The following is a 19,872-nucleotide window of genomic DNA, read 5'->3' on the forward strand; positions in this document are numbered from 1 at the left end:
AGCCTGGGAGAATTTTTTTAGTTTGTGCTTTCTGCAAAATGAGTTCTTCTGTTCCTGCCCTAAGTTGTGTGAGGTTGCTTTGCTCCATCCCATCCCAGAAGCACCTAGGTCATTTACCCCAGCTCTCCACCAGAAGGCAGTTAAAGAGGAGTGGGTGCAGCAGAAGGGGCAGAATGCCTTTCATAGCTCAAGAAACAATACGTGAAAGGAGGATGAAGGGGCAGAGGGAGGATAACAGACTGTCTTCGTGGGGTGAGCAGGCCTGGGACACGGTGTATGTTTCTGAGCTAGGAGGCTGATGTGTCTCAACACTGTATTTTTATTTTACAGGATAAGCAGCAAACGTTTTGCAGAACATTTGCAGAAAGTCAGAAGGGTGTTTGCTACTGTGTGAACCTGAAGGGAATCCTGTAGTGTTTTGAGAAGACCTCCTTGAGCTTGATGACTGTGCAGTAGGCCAACAGACAAAATATTCTGAAGACCAGGGCAAAGCCATTCAGAAACTCATCTGGCCGTCACTGTGGGCTGTTCAGTAAAGACAGCAACTCACTGAAATTGTGATTTAAAAGCAAAACAAAAAACCGAAAGAGGATAAAGAAGCAACAAGAGAAAAATTGTACTCAGCATTTGTCATTGTATGTTATCACTTGCTCCTCAGGCAAATTCAGCTCCTTTTTGATCACCTACTTTCAAAAGTGTATGATGGAAGTACAAAGATACCACAGATGAGCAAAGGTTAAGAATAACACTCAGATCAGAAGGTGAAAACACTTTTGTGTATCAGAGGAGTTGCAGCAGATGTGATTGACCTATCCCACTGATTATTTTACATTCCTCTGTACAGGCCTTCTGTCTCTGATACAAAACTGTTGAGGAAGCCAGTTGACTGGCCTGAACCAGACACTTAACATACATGTGGAAATGTTAGATTAAATGAGAGTCACAAAGGAAATTAATGACAAAGCAGGGAATTAAACCAGGGTCTTCTGAGCCTGAACCCCTGGAACCGTCTTCTCTTTTAAAAGCCTAAGGAAAAAAATATCCATTAAACTGATAAAAGTAAATGGTGGTTATGTTGAAAACATGATTAACTTGGGAAATCTTCCCTGCTAGGTGTCACCAGCTTGGGAATGCAGTGGGACTTGAAAAAAAGGAATTGACAGTTACACAAACCCCAAGAATACTTGTGATGACTTTGGCTAGAAGAAAACTGTAAAGCGTATAAATTGTGCTGCAGGGCATAAGTCAACTGCTGGCTGTCAGGGACCAGGAAGAAATGTTCTTTGTGAGAAGGTTACTGTATAATTATCTATGACAGTGTTTCTTCCTTTGAAGTGTTTAATCTTGACTGGTGGAGTTAAGATAATGGGTCATGTAGTTTTGTGAAATATTTTTGTGATGGGGGCATTATCTGGTGCCTGATGGCGTTTCCTTCTGCCTGTTTGGTATCACACCTTTCTCCAGGGTTATGTTCACCTTCTTCTTAAATGTCTCCAGCAAAAACATTTCTGCTTCCTGCCCTCCATGAAAAAAAATTTTGAAGACAGCAGTCGTTGACATGAGCAAATTATTCTTGCCATTCGTGCTAGACTTCCTCTTGCTCATGTTTGCTCCAGTTCTTCTAGGTGATTTTTCAGGACTGACGTCAGGGAAGCCCTCTACTGCTGGGGCTGTAGCCGTCGCTCTTGTATCTGCTCCTGATTATTGTCTCAGCTGTCTGTCTATTGCAGTCATGTCTCTCTTGTGCTGTAATCTGTGCCTTACCGCCTTGGAGCTCTTTGGTCCAGTCTACAAGTTAAATGTGTTATTTTTAAAGCTGTGTTGCTGCTCTTCTGTGTAACTTGGTGTATTTTGTGTCTCTTACTTTGTATCTTGCAGGAAGAGCCAAGGAGCAAATCCAAGATCTGTGCCAACGTTTTCTGCGGAGCTGGGCGGGAGTGTACAGTGACTGAGAAGGGAGAGCCAACCTGCCTCTGCATTGAGGTACGGGGGCGGCACAGGGTCTGCATCTGGGACGGGTGTCACCACCATCACCCCCCAGCTGAGTTTCTGTCGCTGGAAGGATCCTGTGATGGGATGAGGCTGTGGCTGTTTAGAAGCAGCTGCAAATGCACAGCGGCTCTTCAAACACCAGTGTGCTGTGGGAGAAGAGCCCTGCAGGGTAGATATTGTCTGTGGCTTGCAGCTGTGCTGCTTGCACAACTGCATAGGGTCTTAACGTGCACGGGGGACTTGGCTGGAGGTCTTTTGCTGGGAAAGCCCAGTAGGGTATTGATATGCAGCTGGCTCTGGAGGGCACTCTGGGGAGTGGTCTGTAAGCTCCAAGGCAGCCTGCCCTCACTCGCATCTTGTTTGAGGAGGTTACAAGCACCCTACTAAAAATCAGCTTTTGTAAAATGGAGATAATTGTGGTAGAGTGCTGTGAGGATGAATAGCTTCATCCAGCAGGGAGCCACGGGTGATTAGAAGAGTCTTTCTCAGCTGTAGAGACACAGTGTCTCCCTACTCTGCTCTGCCCCGTGCTTTCAAACCGTTCCTGCCTGTCTCCTGGGAATGGGCATGTGGCTCTTTGTTCCCACTTCCCTTGGAGCCTGCAGCTCTGACGTGGCCAGCCTGGGTGCTGGAGAATGAAATGCCCTGCTGACAGGAAGAGAGTCTGTCACTCTGGGTAGGCTTGGCCAGACTGAAAGGGACGGGAGGAAGAAGCCCACAGCCTGAACAGCAGCCCAGGTGAACCCTCCCTCTGCTGTAGGCCCGTGGCTGGTGGCTTGTTCTGCGTTCGGTTGCAGAAGGGGGGAGCAGAGTCTCCGAAGAGACGCAACAGAGCTGAGCAAGCAGAAGTGCTCGGAACAGATTTGCAGAAACACCTCCCGGCAGGCATGTCCATGCCACCAGAGCAGCACTTGTAGCAGTATGTGCAGTATTTATGTCGGGCCCCAATATTTCTGCTGAGCTGTGCTTTCAGGAAGGCTCCCGTCATGGTGGTGGTGACAGAGGCTGGGATAAAGTGAAGCCTTTGAACGCCACCCACAGAATTCCCTGTGCAGGCTTTTCTGGGGTGATGATAGGTGGACTCAGCCTGCTCCAAATACTTTTTGGGCCAAGGAAGCTGTGCCAAGGGCCTCTGTTGAGTTGGGCTGGTGCTGAGACTTGCCTGCCTCCCTCTAGCTGTCCCAAAGAGGCAGGTAAAATGCTGTCTTCTCTGGCTCTCTCACAGCAATGCAAACCTCACAAGAGGCCTGTGTGTGGTAGCAATGGCAAGACGTACCTGAACCACTGTGAGCTGCACCGTGATGCCTGCCTCACTGGCTCCAAGATACAGGTGGATCACGATGGCCACTGTAAAGGTAACCCCATCGATAAGGGCTACACTCCAAGGGAGGGAGAGTCGGAAGCCAAGCATGCTAAGGCAAGGCAGGCGCCTCACTAGCCAGGACTTCGTCCCACAGTTGCTGAGTGGGGTAAACAGGGCAAGCCTGGGAACGACAGCCAGGTTCAACTGAGACTCCAGATCACCAGGCAAGTTTGTGGTGATGAAGGAGGCCTGAAGTCAAGCCATGGAATCAAGTCTGGTGTTAGTAACCATAATCAGGCACAGGCCAGAAATTGCCAGGCAAGTGCGTAGTGACGTAGTCTATAGCAGGTCTGAGATCAAGGTGGGAAGGCAGTCACCAGGTCAGGGCCTAGATCAGCAGGGTCTGTGGCAGGTACAGGAATGGTTGCAGCAGATCGGGAGACAAGCATACCTACAACGTAATCCCAGGCAAGGGCTAGGGCCTGAGACATCAGCTGAAATGGAGCCCCTGGGCTCATGCGTAGAGTGTGGATGGAGGCCCTAGGTAAGGTTGGCAGGATCGTTAAAACCTCATTAGTGCTCTCAGGACCCTGGCACCGTGCCTGTGGTGAGATCTTGGAGCTATTGTCTCCCTGGGTTGCTGGGAGCGGGGGGACTCGGGAGAGCAGGGCAACTTCTTGCTCCCACCTGCCTCTGAGCCTTGTGGAGTCAGCCAGGCAGGTGGCTCAGTCTACCAGCTGAGGAAAGGTCAGACTAAGGATAAACCCCTAAAATCCATACTACCATCCATATTCATGAGGGACTTCAAGAACTTCAGGAGCAAGGGTTTTGCTCAGTGGCAGGGCTGTTTAACTCCTTCCCATGCTAGCCGTGCAGTAAAAAAGTGGTTTCTCATGTTCAGACTGAATTTCATGTGTTTAAATATGTACCTGCTGCCTCTTGCCCTGTCACTGGACACCATGGAGAAAAGTTAGGCTCAGTCTTCTTTATTCCCTCCCATCAAATGTATAAACATGGACGAGATTGTCCCTGAGCCTTCTCTTCTCCAGGCTAAACAGTCCTCAGTCTCCCCTCAGGGTGACAGATGTTCCAGTTCAGGACTCCCAGGCTCTTCTGCCCTTGCCCAAGCAGCACCCAGGGTGGGAGGAGGTTCGTATTGCTTCATGTTGCACCAGCAATGTCTTCTGTCTTTCCATTAACAGAGAAGAAGTCTGACAATCCAGCTGCAAGTCCAGGTAAGAAGCCACCTCCTTTCTGGCTGGGGCCTCTGTATGCATTTGGGAGAAGAGATGGGGAGGGCGGCCTGCTGGGGAGGCTGCACAGCCCTGTGTAAGTCATACCTCTGCGCTGGCTGTAGCAGAGTCTGAGCTGGTGAATCAGCTGAAGTATGTTTGCCCGGCTCCTTACTCCTGCATAACCTTTCAGAGCTCGTCCATCTCCTGGGCTCTTCACTGTGCTGGGATGTCTCAGGGACTCAGCACAGACAGCGTGCAATGAAACCCAGTTTGCCCCTAGGGACACAAGCTGTGCTTATCACCCAGACTGAGGTGCTCTTTTACCTGTTTCATTGAGGATCTAAAACGCAGTAACTGTGGAGCTGTTGTCCCCAACTCCGAGAGCAAGGAGACTTTGCTTTAGGAGTGATTAACCGATGGGCGCAAAGGCAGAGGCAGCACTGCGTAAGGAATGGGGCATGGTCCGGGGAGTCGGGAGGCAGAGCTGAACTGCCTCCTTCTGTCAGCCAACAGATGATCTTAAAGGTCTCTTCCAACCTAATGATACTATGAGAAGTCTGTTTGATTCCCTGTGCCCGGTTTCTCCCTTTATGCATTGCCATGTGTACTTAGACTATGGATTTTGGGGCTGTGGCCTGTTCCTCATCAGGGGACCCTTTTCCCGTCCATGGCCTCTAAGTGCTGGAGCTCTATAATTTTCAAGTTCCTCAGACAGATGAGAGCAAACCCTCATACAAGCTTAATGGAAAGGGCCATGTCAGAGCATGGCTACCACCTCAAAGCAGTTTTAAGGAAGTTCAAAACTAAACGTGCAGAATCCCTACAGGTTTGTTTTTTCATCTGTCTGTCTGGTTGTGATTGTAGTCACTGGATTCAGAAGAAGATTCTTAGTGTGTGTAAGTGACATCAGTGCACACTGATTCCCCTTCTGGTTCCGTTGACCTCTGGGTGGGTGTGACAACTCGCAGAAGCCAGAAGATCTAGGCTTTCATTTTGCTTCTAAGTGCATGGTTTGGTGCTAGCACACAAAGTCATGTCCACTAGAGAAAGCTGTGAGAATACTGTGAACAAGCCTGACTTGATCCCCTCTCATTTCCAGTCAGACAAGTCAGGGCTTTGAACAGTCAAAATCTTCTGAGGCAGAAGGCCCTAAAATCTGAGTCCTGGGGACAGTGTGGTGGGAGGGCTTGCTCTTTGTCTACTCTTTGTCCTTGCAGAGGATAGAGGTTTTGGTATCTGAGGGATGGCAGCTGGTGGCAGTGCTGCACAGCATCGGGAAGCCTGGGGACAGCGTCAGTCACCTTCCTCCCTCAGTCTGGGGACTCTTCACACCAAGATGAGTCAGCTCTGGGTTGTTCTTCCAAAAGCCTCAGGGCTGGGAAGGTGGTGGAGCTTTGGCAGGAGTGTCATTTTCTGGCCTTGCCACATGGTGTCACCCACAGCCCATCCGCCGTTCAGCACATGGCACCCCTGCTTTGCTCTGGCAGTGGTGCATCTCCAAGGGACAAGGGCCTGTGAACTGCCATCAAGGTGGCCTGGCTGGCTTTTCTTTCCAGTCGTCTCTCTGTGATCTCCCTGCCAACTCCGTTTCTCTCATCCTTGTTTTTTCTTCTGCCACACCTTCTCCCATTACAGTCGTCTGCTACCAGTCGGACAGGGACGAGCTTCGTCGCCGTGTCATCCAGTGGTTGGAGGCTGAGATTATCCCAGATGGCTGGTTTTCCAAGGGCAGCAACTACAGCGAAGTCCTGGACAAGTATTTCAAGGCAAGTAGAGCAGCGCCTACCGTGGAGGCCAGAGAACATTTCTTTCCCTGTCACTGCAAAACAGCTGCCATGGCCCCAACCCAAGAGGCTCCAGTGTGTGACGTCCCTGTCGAGCTGGGGGCCAGGGAGCTCTGGTATGTCCTGCAGCGCGATGTGTTACGGGGTGTCTGCAGCAGTGGCTGACGGAGCCACTGACAAGGCTACGTAAGAACCCAGACCTGGAGCATCCCTGGCTCCTGGTGTCTGACCTGCCCTGGGAAAAGAAGTAGGGCAGGCCAGATGCGCCTGCGGCAGGGGAGAGAACTGATCTCAGGGGACAAAAGATAGCCAGAGGAGAAGAGGTGGGTGAAAGTGCTGGAAATGCAGGTAGAAGGAGCAGGAAGCTGGGGCAGGAGCTGCCGATCCTTTGTTCCAGACGGTCCCCAGGCCATGTTGAGATGGGGATAGGGGATGCCTGGGGGCTTCAAGGGGAATATTTGCTTGCAAGGAATATGGCCCAGTTGTGGCTGAGAGCTGGCAGTCCCTTGGTGCTCTGCAGAGAGAGAGGAGCCGCCCATGAGTGTCAGACCCTGCAATAATCCTGTTCCTGTTCCCTCCTCCTTGTCAGTCTGTCCCTCAGCCCATCCCCATCCCCTTTTGTAACTGGCAGATCACAAGCTTCTCCCATGCTCCTGCCACATGCACTGCTGCCACCCTCCCCCTCAGGCCTGGCTCCAGATAAAGACTTCAAAGTATTCAGCATGGAGCTGCAGGAGCAGGTGGGGAAGGGGGGAGAGTGTTTAAATCATAAGCTGTTGACAGCAAGAGATTAATGATGCCTGACAGGAGTTAGCACTGCAAGCAAATTTGCCATGGCAATGGCACCCCCTGGTGAGACAGAGGAGCTGGTCCCCACGCTCCAGAGAGCATCTTCGCCTCTGTAGCCATTAATGCTGCTGTCTGTGGAAACCGGCTGTGGCCCACTGCCTCAGGCACCCCCGCCAGCACCTGCCAGCACCCAACAGCCACAGCAGCCCATGGAGCGGAGCTCCTCGGTTGCTCCCCCTGCAAACGTGCTGTCCCCAGCCACCTTTGCAGAGAGTCTCCCCAGACCGTGGGCTTTGCTGAAATGCATGAGCCAGCCACAGGCTTGCTCCACTGCCGTGCGCAGCCCAGTCACCCCTGCCGGCCGCATACCTGTCAGGGCACTGGGGAAATCCCATGGCCACCACTCAGAGGCAGCAGCCTCACGTTCTCTTTACTGTCCCCCTTTTTCTGGTGCACTGATCCCAGGCACAAGCAGGTGAAAGTTTCCATGACAAAGCAATACCTTTTCTCAGACCAAATGGGGAATTTCCTTCTCTGTCAGGTGTAATCCACCATATCAACAACGCTTAAAGCTTTTAAATACTTTCTAAAGCAGAATTCAGAGCTTGGAACCACTTGGGACAAATCCAAGCAAAGCAAATTAAATGTGTTCAAAGACACATAAATTTGTGTCACCAATGAGGGTCCACTGTCACTGGAGGAATTCTGCCGTGCCCAGCCACAGAGCTCTGCATGCCTGCCCTGCAGATAGCCTGACTCCTGCCCTGCAGTTAATAAACACTGGAGGCAAAGATGACATGCAGCTTTTCCCTTTTCTTCTTGATGGGGAGGTTTGTAGATTGGCATTGAGCTGTTTCCCTCCCAGAAGCCTGACTTGTGCGGATCACTGGGATGTGGATTGCTCATCAGGCAGGCCATGACCTTGAAGGATCTTGCTTCAAGAGGTGTGAGGCCAGTAATGGGAAGCTGCTCTGTTGGAGGGTCTCTGAGGTAACACGTAAATGCAGATCATAGCATCAAAAGGCAAGAAAACTAGTTTAATTGTGTCTGGGTCATTAAGAGAACTACAGCCACTTTCACAAGAAATAGCGGGACAAGAGGCTTCGAAGTCCAGTAGAAGTCACCATGTTAGCAGAGCAGTTATGCAGGCTGCAGCGTGCAGGGTAGTTTTCCTAGCCCTACAGGCTTCTCCTGAACGACATAGAGGTAACATCAGGCAGTGTCTTTTCCAGCATTCCTGGAAGCGCTGCACAAGGAGCCACAGTGACCTGCCCCAAGTCACACAGCAAAAATTACCCAGCGGCAGTCTTGTGTGCAGGATTCATTTTCCCCTCACTGCAATGCAGCTGTCTCTGAGGGGGCCCGGCAGTTCCTGCTGAGTGCCCAGCACTGTGATATGACATCTCCAAACAGGAAGGCAAAATGCAATTACTTCTTTGGGAGTACAGCCAGGATTTTGGGGCTAAAAATCCTGCTCTTCAGTGCCAGGCGTCCTGTCAGGACCTTGAGAAGTTGGTGGCAAGGCGTTGTGCTGTTGCATTAAATTGTTTGTTCTTTGGGATCAGCAGAAAATTGCTTCCTGTGATTTTCCCTTTCGTCACTGTCAAGAGTCCAGGCACAGCTTTGAATTTACACGTATTGGAAAGGCGACACCTCCTTGAATGCAACTGGTCTGCTCTGAGGCAGGAGATGTATAAGAAGGCTAAGAGCTGGCTGAACAAAGAGAAGAAATGGGGTTAGAGCCATAAATCAAGCAGCAGGAGGTGAATGAGAGGCAGTGTAGCTTATCGGTGAGCACAAGGGTAGGATCGTGTCTCCCAGTTCTGATGCTAGTATGGATATGTTGCTGCTTTTCTCTGGGCCTCTGTGCAGAACAGGGACGATGCAAGCTTCAAAAATGCTAAGTACACGGGAAGAGGGAGAAGGGAGGGGTACCCTGAACCGATACACCAGACTCTCAAATCTGCCCATTCTTCCCTGCAGAGCTTTGACAATGGTGATTCTCGCTTGGACTCCACTGAATTCCTGAAGTTTGTGGAGCAGAATGAGACCGCTGTCAACATCACCACCTACATGGACCAGGAGACCAACAAGCTGCTCAGGTGGGCAGTGGACAGGGTGCCAGAAGAAGGGCTAGGGGGTCAGGTGTGGTAGAAGGGGGCATGAAAATCCACTCATGGACAATATCAGTTAGGCCTTGCACTAACAAAGGTAGCTGTGTATGAAGTGGCTTCTCACTTGATTAGGTGTGGATACCACCACAAGGAGCAGTCCCACCCCTACCCTTCGTGTTAGGCATGTATTCCGACACTCTTTTGCCTTAAATTTAGTAGGTATGCAGCCAGAAGGTGAGTTGGGTGACAGAAAATTTGTCTTCTATTTTATTTCCTAATAAATGGCCTTTCCAGTGGACTCTACTCACCTTTTGCCTGCTAGATCCAGCGCAAAGAAGATGGTGAGAAAACACAGCTCACAGACAGCCTGCAGTTAGAGCTGGTGCGTCACATGAAGGTGTAGTTTGAGAGGTTTCCCTTTGTGTGTGCGCCACTGCGTGCCAGACTATGAGAACAGGCTGCTTGTGGTTATGCTGTACTTGCATCTCTACTCGCGTGACAGCATGTAGATGTCAAGAGGGTCATGTTCCTGCTGTTCTGAATATCCCCCAACTTCCTGGGCCTTTGCCCAGCAGGGAGTATTTTGTGACCAGGAAATTTTTTGTGACAAAATTTTTCTTTTGTCTGTATCCAGTGAGGTATCCGTACAGAAGCTGCTTCTGCCAGGCATCTCAGAGCCTTCCTGGTTATTACTGGTTTTATTCATCGGCACTCCGAAGCCAGCAGAGCAGGGACCAGCCTAGCGCAGCCCTGTGCAGAACATGCCTCTGTGTTTCCTTTCAGGGGACTCTGCGTAGATGCCCTCATCGAGCTGTCAGATGAAAATGCTGACTGGAAGCTCAGCTTCAATGAATTTCTCAAGTGCCTCAGCCCATCCTTCAACCCACCAGAGAAAAGTAGGAGCTCCCCACTTGTATTGGGGAACCAGAGGGGTCCTGGGAAGGGAGGAAGGAAAAGAGACCAGCTTTGGGCCAGACATTGGATGCTGTAACTCTGTTCCCAGAGATAATGTTGATACATGCCTACCTCGCATCCGACAGCATCCCGTTTGTCCCTGCATTGTGTCAAAAGTACTGTATTTTCTGTCCCAGAGCCCCCACCGCTCTTGTGATGAAAAAGGTTTGGATTTTAGAAACAACGGCATAGGTCAAATGGATATGGTATGCTCAGAAGGTCAAGGCATGTATTTAACAGTGTGGAGATAAATCATGTGAGGAGTTCACGTCTGGATAACTTAGGAAAGTCAGACCAGACCAAAGTCCTGCTACGCTCTGCCTTTCACACAGAGCACCTCCCTGATGAACATCTCAGAGTTTGCTGTCCTTCCAAATCCTGCTTGGTGCCACGGTTCACGTGGAAGCAGCTTGGTGTTCTGCTGACCAGGCGTGCCTGGCCATTCGCCTGATTGTCCCCTCGGGTGGTGCTGGTCCAAAGGTGCCAGACTTACTGCAGTGGCACCGAGGAGCAGGCAGAGGCTACGCTTGCCAGGGAATATGAAGTTGAACCCTCTGTTGCCTGTTTCAGTGGGAAGCTAGGGAGGCTGCACCTCCCCCAGGAAACATCAGCACCTGGTTTCCACCTAACACCGTGTGGGCCCTTGAGTGCTTTGGGGGCCTCGACCTAGACATATGATAGAGCTGTGAGAAGAAATGTGAGCTGAAATGAGAAATATTTGTTTTCCTTCCTTTCCCTCTCCCAGGGTAACAGCAATTACACAAATCATTTCCCCAACTTCTACCCACCTAGAACAGGAATTGTTTCAGAATAACCAAACTTTCCACTTTGGGCGTACTTTTCCATGTATAGCAGATCAGAAAATTCAAACAAATCTGACATTTGGAATTGAGAAATTGAAATGTTTTGTTTTGAGGAAGCAAAATTACGTGTTTGACTTTCCCAAATTATTCTCTGCCTGATTTCAGATACCAAATTCAGCATGGAAGTTTTAGTCATTATGAAACTTTTGGTGGTTAGGGGAAGGAAGGCCTCCTCCAAAACCTTGTATCTCTTCCCTCCAAAGGCTTCTCCAAATATGTTACCTTTAGCCTGCTCACTGTCTCACAATGACTGCCCTTGTTTTGTGCCTCTCTAGAGTGTGCCCTGGAAGATGAAACCTATGAGGACGGAGCAGAGACCCAGGTGGAGTGCAACCGCTGCGTCTGTGCCTGTGGGAACTGGGTGTGCACTGCCATGACATGCGAGGGTCCGTATGCTCTCCCGACAATTACTGTATTTGGTTTTGTACAAAAGAGATTTTTGCTTCTATCCTTCCGAGGCCACCAGCTATCCAGATTTCTTCTCTCTCCAGCTTTTCCTCAGCTTCTCTATGGGTGGCTTCTGCATCACACTCTCGTGCCCCGTGTTGGGCCAAACCCAAGCTGGTTCTGTTCTAGAGGTCAGAAAGTGTGTAACTGGGCTGGGGGCAGCGCTGCCGGGGTTTGTAGTTTGGATTCGGTGTCGCGAAAATTCAGCACCAAATCTTCCAGACCTCTGTATCTGGCTGGCTTGGGGCATGCACAGACCACATAGGTCACTGTCTGCAACCATACGTGTAGGTGTGAGTAAGTCAGCTTTGCTGTCTGTGTGTCAGTATCCACGCTGTATCTGCGTTTACGCTATCCATAAAGCAGGAGCTAGGGTCCTGTCCTGCCCCAGGGGGGAGATAGGAGGCTTCATCCAGTAATGCCAAGAAAGTATTTTCGCTTCTTGTCATGAAAATTGTAGAAGAAAATAATCATGATGGAGACGAAGGGAGGTGGTGTTCATACTAAGGCAGGGTGGTTAGTCTGTCTGTTCTTCCTTTGGAAGGCCCTTCTTGAACTTTCACAGCCACGTTACAATTGTGAGAAGTCGTGGTGAGGTTGTGAACGATGGCTCTCTGTGTTGCCTTCTCACAGATGGTCCAGGGCCAGTGGAAACCCAGCTTTCCCCTGCCTTGGGAAAGGCACGGGTCCTCCTCAAGGAGCTACATCTACCCTCCCAGCACTGCACTGCATTTTCCTGGCCTTCTTCCCTAGAAACCAGGTTTTTGCATGAGCTTTGTTTTCAGTGTGGTGCGGGAGCTGTCAGCAGTGTGGTAGTTCAGCTCTCTAGTCAGTAGTTTGGCCAGAGTAGGAGAGAGGGGAACAGCAACGAGTATGCACAGGGTTTCTTTCATGGTTATCTGGCCTTCTGCTGCAGAGGCTCTGGGATCGCCTCAGCCCAGACCTGGCTGTGGCAGCAAGGAACTCACCTCAGAAGAGGTAACTGGGATACTGGTAGAGCTGCCAGAGGAGCTCTGCGTAGGTCTCGGAGGTTAAGGAACAGAATGAGAGACTCTTGCTGCCTACTTCGTTCCCTGCATCCATGGCAGAAGCATGCAATGGGACAATTCCTTGACTTTCTGCCCATGTCAGAGCAGCAGAGGGGTTAGAGGTTATTGTCAGAGGGATAATGAAAGCAAAGAGTCAGATCAGATACATCAGCAAGTTGCATATCCACTGAGCGAAATTACCTCTTCATTAGGCATCAGTTACAGCACTGAGCTTCCATTTATTCCTTACGAGAGGCCAAGATGTTTGAACTCATTCTAGGTGGTGCTTTTAAATAATATGCAGCCTCTTCCTTGTGGTTTTATTATTTACGATGTGGGAGAGACGGGGGCAGACTGGATACCCAGGTTCTGAAGTCCCAGGCAGCCACAAGGCCCGTTCTCTTCCTAAGAAGCCAGCCCATACCCTCCTCCAGCAAAGCCTTGCTAAGCTTGAGGTGCGCTGTGGCCAGCCTCCCTCTTTTTGTTCTACATGGTTCAGCCTCTGAAATTTCCATCCCGTACTTGTGATAATGCTGAACTCTGTTTCTGTTTGCAGGGAAGAATGAGAAGGTGCCTGCTCAGAGACAGCGACCTGATCAAGACTTGACTGAGGAGGAGCTGGCTAGATACATTCAGGAACTGCAGAAGCATCAGGTTAGCGTGAGGCTGGGAAGCTCTGCTTGTACTACACCTCTCCTTGCTAGAGGCGTTCCCTCTGCTTCTGTCGCTTGGGGACTTCTGGTAGAAGGGGGAGCACAGTAAAGGGGGATCTCTCTTTGCCTGTGGGGACAAATCCAGGTGTGAGGCTTTGAGACGTAAGCCAGTGTCGGCGCTGCTTGTGGATGGACCAAAGGCTTCAGGGCACTGCCAGCTCCTGTGTTGGTGCAGAGCTTCACTTTTGTGCTCTCTTTCTCTAGGAGACGGCTGAGAAGACCAAGAGAATGAGCACCAAGGAGATGTAAGGGGCCTCCACACCGGAGGAGCCCAGGAGGATGGGCCCAACCTGCCACCCTGTCCTCCAGTGCTGATCTCAGTATGCACAAGTGTCTGCTACAGTTGCCCAGTCACAGATATTTACATTGTATAGCGATGGGTTATTTGTTTTGTAATACACAGAGAATGGGGCCAGGAAAGGGGAGTAGAGCCCACCTGTTCAGGGAGCTTCATTGCTGGGGCCTTCGAAGGCTCAGAGGGACTTACGGCAGCCTCTGGGACCCTTTCCCAGATCAGGCAGCTGCTCCCTCCAAAAATTAACAGGTATTTCTTGTTCCCCTGGATCCGGGGAAAGGACGGAGGTCAGTGCTGGATGGAAAAGGGGGTCTTCAATCGATACAATTTTCAGCACCAGCCTTGGCTGCAGAAATACGGGCCTGGCGGTTTTGTGGCTGAGCACGTGTGCTGCAGGGCATCATTAGCCAAGGACCTTGCCCTGCTTACCCTCCCTTTTGGTTCTTGCTCCTCAAAGCTGGTCAGCCTGGTGTGACACCTGGAAGTCGTGGTGCCATGCTTCTGGCATGAGTCCAGCACGTTCCTCCTTGCTTTCCACCACTGTCCCCAGCAGCTCCTCCAGTACATTGTGGGCTCCAACACAACATGGTTCCTTTTGACCTCATCTCACTCTTACTCTCCCTGCCCCCTCCTTAGAGGTGCTATCATGTTTTTTTCTTATCACATTGACATGCTGACTCCCCCTTTTGTTTTGGTTGTTTGGGTTTTTTTATTACTTTATTTCCTATGGTAGTAATTCAGCTTTTGTATGTTTCGTAGCTCTAGGTCTTTCAAGAAAACCCAGCCTGTGGGGGTTTTTTATTGACAGTGCTGTAATGCCCATACACAGTTTGTATCGCACTGCGCTCAGACACCGCAGACACCACAAGCAACTTGTGAGCCCTGCACTACAGGGTATTTCTCAGCTGGGGATAGCAATGTCCCTCGTGGGAAGAAGAGACAGGGCTGGATGTAGTTAGTTTCACCAGGCACAGATTGACACTGCAGCTCTCTAGCTCTTGGTCCCTTAGCTAGCGTTGACCACGTGCTCAAGGTCCATGCTCAGGCCTCTCTAAATTGCCCAGAAAGAAGTGCCAGGTAGTCTAGAGACAGAAGGACCGGGCCATCCTGTTAGTAGGGCATCTTAAAAGACTTACCTACATGGAAATCTGTTTAGTGGGAGTCTGGGCTCTTAGCCATCATCTTGGGCTTTCCATTTCCATCTGGGGTGAGGCAGCAGCATTAGTCTTTGATTCCAGCTCTGAGTTTGGAGTCAGGGCTGGAAGCCTCATTACTGATGCATTTTAGAGTTTGATCAGACCATCTCTAGCCACCCTCACATCCATCCCTTCATGGGTCTTTTTTGTCTGATTTTTTTCTCAGAGCATTGGTCCTAGATAGATACAAATGAAATGCTGTTTCGTTGACAATCACCTCTGTAGCCTCAAGCCCAGCTCATTTTCTCCTGCAGTTGTCGAATGTACTTCATGCACTCACACACCTGAACATCTAGTTTCCACATTCCCTTCATGCCCCAGCTGTGCATCCCAAGCAGTTGCATGTACCCCGAGATGACTGCTAGTGACTTCCATCTTCCCTCTGTGAGCAACTTCAGCGGTTGTTGCCAGGTTTCTTGCAGTCCCTAGTGCTTCCTCAAGCAAAACTCCACTTGCATCTGCAAAAGAAACGTTCTGCTTGAGTAAAGGTCAGCAGGACTTTTGTCCCAACCTTCCCCTTTTTGCACAGCGCTTTCCTTGGAGAGGAAGAATGAACTGGTACGTAGCACGTGTAGGAAGAGAGGAAGGCTTGGTCCCTCCTGTGGTCTTGCCTGTGAGCCAGGTTTATTAAAGGCTCTCTGGTCTTGTAGCTGTTTTCCTGTTGTGAACCCAGAGGATTCCTATTGCCTTTGGCACAGTGCCGCACTTCCAGTGAGAATCATAATCTACCCCGCCGTGCTTGGAGGTTTGGGCATAGTAAATACAAAAGGGGGCTGGTTCTTTTCCCATGGGGGTCTGGATTTGAGAAGCTGTTGCCTGTGAAGGTGAGGGGAATGCATCCACAGGAGCTGAGGGTAACATGGACAGCGCTGCACTGGGACAGAGTCACTGTGTCCTGGTGGCACTGGAGGAAGCAGTTGGTGGAATAGGAGCACCCGTTAGGTGTGCCCTATTAGGAGCACCCTTGCTTCTCCCCAACTGTATGAGCAAAAGAGCCTCATGTGCTGGATCTGGCAAAAGAGCCTCATGTGCTATTCTGACCCCACTCTGAAAAGCAGTTTGTGCCTCCCAGCTCACTTCCTTCCAGCTTGGATCATTAAAGTGCCTTAGAGGAAACAACAGCTTGCCTTAAAGGCTTTCCCTGGATGGGGATAACATCTTATTGTTCAGACAGGAATATCTCCAACTGGAGGAACCAGAGCACACGCAGGAGCTCGGAGGCTAATCCACTGCAGAAGGGCTTGTGTAGGCTGCGTTACGCAATGCGTTCTCTGGTCCCCTTCCTGTCTCCTGTGGATGTGCTGTTGTGAGGATGGCTGCTGGGGGCAGCTGGAGAGGTGGGTGCTGGCAGGTGAGGTTTACAGAGCTTGTGCTTGCACCAAAGGTGGAGGGGTGGCTGCTAGCTCGGGCGAGGCGAGCTGGGCTCTCTGACAAGCTATACAGCCTAGCCTTGGGTAGCCTGGGCCAGCGGGGCGGGAGCACCCGAAACGGGCCCCCACGGAAAGGGCCGCTGCCTGCAGAGTCTTTTCTTCCTTGTGCTCTGCGGAGCCTTTTCCTCCTTGCGCCCTCAAAGGGAAGCGCAGAGAGCGATGCTGGTTCTAAGGGCTACAGTCCCCAAAGGGGACCGAAACATCTCGCCGCCATGCCGAGGGGAAGGGCAGCGTTAGGTGTGCGATGCCCAGGCCGTACCCTGCAGCAGGCTGGTCGGTTGGTAACTTCTGCAGGGTGACGTGGCTGCTGGGGAAGGAAGTGCTGGATTCCAGCTGTTGCCCTCTGGGACAATTGCTGTACAGACTGCAAGGGGCAGGGAAGGCATTTGGTTTGGGGTTTGGTTTTTGTCGTTCTCTTTCCAAAAAAACCAAATTTAAGCAACAAACAAAAAAGTCCCACTCCTCCCTTTGTATTCCCTCCTGTACATGTGTGAAATTTATCAGTATTCTGTAGGTTTCCTTAGTGCACTTATTTTACTTGATTTTGTAATTTTTTTTGAAGCAGGGGGGTTTGGATATTACTGCCAAATAAATGAAACAAAATTTAAAAAACAAGAGCTGTTTTGTTTTATTTCTTACAAGCCATATTCCTCATTTTCATCTTCCCCCCCAAAAAATAAGCTGTCTTTTTGCATGTCTATATGCAGTTCTCAATGTGCCTGACAAATGCGAGACACAACTGTCTCCAGTTTGTGGCAAGGTAGCGGCAGAGATGCAGCTGGCAGCCGCGACTCCTGCCTCCCAGCCACACGCTTTCAATGAGGAGATTGCTCCCCGAGGCTCTTAGTATCCCGTTCGTTCCCCTGGCACACGCTCCGTCTGTGCTGCTGGGAAAGAAAATCTTAGCAGCTCTCCACACGTGATGTGGTCAGAAGATGAACTAAGGTCATGCTGCCGACAGAAAGGCAAACCACTGCAGAATGGGAAGAATTCAGAGGGACACAGGCAGTCAAATACGGGGCAATTGCTATCCCATGTGGCATCAGGGGAGCCTCAGCTGGCGTGCCTTCTGGTTTGGGCAGTGCCTTTCATGGAACGGGTGGATCAGGTGGGAAGACCCCAGAGGCAAGTAAAAATAATAACTAAAGGTCTTGAAAATGTGACTTACAAGGACAGACCAGAAGCCTTAGGCACAGTTAAGGAGGAAGGCTCTGAATGGTTGTCTTCAGGTGGAGACTGCTACCAAGATGAACATACCCATCTCACTGTGCTGGATGGAATGCTAGCTTCAGTTGTGGCAGTCAAGGCAGGTCTAGGTGAGACATCAAGGAATGCTTCTGAATGCCCAGGTTAGCAAAGAACTGGAAGACGCTTCCTTGATATTTCAAAGATTTCCTCCCTGTATGGATTTTAAGAAAAGACTACAATAACAACTATCGGGACCAGACCAAGTACAGCTGACCCTACCCTAAGGTGGGAGAACAGGCTGGTGACCCTCCTGATGTCCCTTCTGTTTCTGATATGACCTTACCATAGGTCTGGACAAGGCTGAATAGCCAGGGTCACCTTTGCTGAACTGAATGATGAAACGGCCTTCAATGGTGTCATATAACAGAAGCATAATTTCTTACCATTCATGTCCCCCGTAACTGTATTGGACTTAGCAACTTCTGCTACTGTGAGTTCTTCTAAGGAACTGACAGTCCGACAGAAGAGAAGGCTGCCTTGCTTTGTTTCACTTGGTGTGTTCATTCCAAAGCTGTTTAAAAAAAACCAACACAAACATTGCCTCTTAACACGTTACTTTTCACACCAAATGGCCCCTTTAGGGTGTACCAGCTGCTGCTGATGCAGCCTTAGCTGTGGCGTTCCCTGCCCGTTCACTGCTCAACTGCAGAATGCATCTGCTTTATTACTTTAATTTCTAGTGCTAGACTTTCCAAGGATTTTATAAGAAAGGAAGTGTCATCCACGAATTTAGCTAGATGGCACAACAAATACTTTGCCTGGTGCATCATGGGTGCTTACTGAAGCAAAATGATGTTGGGGTGGGAGAGAGGAAAAGCCAAGTCTGTTGCCCACTGCTAGCAGAGGCCTGACAAAAACTCCAACCTATCTGTTTATGGAGGGAAGCACATCTGAATATTAGAAAGTTGCTGCACTATAGCTACGCACACTTGACTGCTTCACAGTTCTGCAGCACTGTTAAGCTTCAAACTGAGAAACAGGCTATTTAAGTGGTTGATCAAGACTCCGAACTGCATTTTTAAGGTCTTCATTAATTTTAATTCTGAAGATGGGAGCAAACTGATCTATAATAAGACTCAGCTCCTGAAAAATACTGAACCAGTTCATAGGAGACAACTTTGGGAGAACGCAGACTTAAAGCACTGCAGAAGACAAGAGCAAAATCGAGGTGACCTTACTCCTGTGCTTTCATAAACCCTTCCACAAACTGTCCTGATCCAGCTGAAACAGCACAACCTTTACAGAGTGGGCAAAATTATATTGAAAAAATATGTTTATATATTGCACCTGTAAATCCGTATAAACTTATAAAACAAATTAAACAAGTCCAATGGCAGGTGACCTGTTCATGCCCACCCACTCTAGCATACCCCTGCTCGAAGGCTGAACGCAGCCCTGACAACTCCTGCTCTCAGGAATGGGAGGCAGCACTTCAAAATATTTGTAGTGGTAAAATCCCAAGTTCATAGGAGCACCAAAGGAAGGACAAGTGGACCATGGGTTTCATCCATAATATTCTGGACGCCTTTGAACTCAGCATTGTTACTGCTTCACGTGTTGTTTTTAAACTCTTGTCTGATGCAAACCAACCGTGGGTTGTTTGTGTTTCTTCCACTCTGACAGAGACTTTTGTGTCTACGAAGTACTTTAAGCAGGTGGGCAATTGCCGCCCCCTTCTTTTTGGTTCCTCTACATATCACGAGTGTTTAAGCCCACACTTTGTCAGGTCAAAAGTTCCCTTGGGCTGTGAATCTTCTCATTGTCATCACGCGCTGCTGCTGCTGCTTCTTCCAATGGGTGATTACTGATTACACCGCTGTTAACCTGTGTCCAAAGGGCGATGAATTGAAATCACAAATCTTGAGTTGCCTGTTCGTGTGTGGGTACACCCAGGGTCAGCTCCACATCGAGCTGTAACCTGCACCAGGCCTCTCCACCTGACAGACTTGGGTGTAGCAGATTAACTCCCACCAATGCCCTGGTGTGGGATTAAAACTGTCTTTTCACATCCAGGCAAGGAGATACACCCAGGTACTTCTGGGGGGCACCTCTGCTGGGCTCCTCCAGCAGCAGGTCCGCAGGGACTGAAGCAGACACACCGTGGCCACAAGGCCAGGATGTCACAGGCCGGCACACCACAGGCCGGGTGACCACAGGCCGGGACGCCACAGGCCGGGACGCCACAGGCCGGGCTCCGCCACCAGCAGCTGCCACAAAGGCCTTGTGCCATACAGGGGACTGCCGGTGCCTTTCCCTCGGGGCCTGAGGGTGACTGAAAAGGCGAGGAGGAAGGCTGTGGTTTTAATTTTTCAGTCAGAAAGAGTCAAGAGCTTTAGTATCCGGCTCCAGTGAGCCTGGCGTAAGAGCCTGTGAAGGGAGCAGGTGCCATTTCCAAGCCCCCCGCGGGCACCCAGCGGTTCTCCAGCAGCCCGGCTGAGCCAGGCCCGCCGGCAGCGCGCTGTAACGGTAGCCCGGAGGCCG

General features: G+C 50.2%; 1 protein-coding gene across 1 annotated transcript in view; it reads left to right on the top strand.

Moving 5' to 3' along the window:
• FSTL1 (follistatin like 1) overlaps positions 1–16,758 on the top strand; it is a 54,311-nt gene extending 37,553 nt beyond the window's left edge. The window contains exons 3-11 of the mRNA XM_055712116.1: positions 1,879–1,983; positions 3,218–3,347; positions 4,498–4,530; positions 6,166–6,296; positions 9,087–9,205; positions 10,001–10,113; positions 11,310–11,420; positions 13,066–13,163; positions 13,427–16,758. Coding sequence (XP_055568091.1) covers positions 1,879–1,983; positions 3,218–3,347; positions 4,498–4,530; positions 6,166–6,296; positions 9,087–9,205; positions 10,001–10,113; positions 11,310–11,420; positions 13,066–13,163; positions 13,427–13,471 — 885 coding nt within the window. The 3' untranslated portion in view covers positions 13,472–16,758. The remainder of the gene's footprint in view (positions 1–1,878; positions 1,984–3,217; positions 3,348–4,497; positions 4,531–6,165; positions 6,297–9,086; positions 9,206–10,000; positions 10,114–11,309; positions 11,421–13,065; positions 13,164–13,426) is intronic.
• The last annotated feature ends 3,114 nt before the right edge of the window (positions 16,759–19,872 follow it).

The sequence above is a fragment of the Falco cherrug genome, chromosome 5 (genome assembly GCF_023634085.1).
Source record: "Falco cherrug isolate bFalChe1 chromosome 5, bFalChe1.pri, whole genome shotgun sequence".
NCBI classification, from domain to species: Eukaryota; Metazoa; Chordata; class Aves; order Falconiformes; family Falconidae; genus Falco; species Falco cherrug.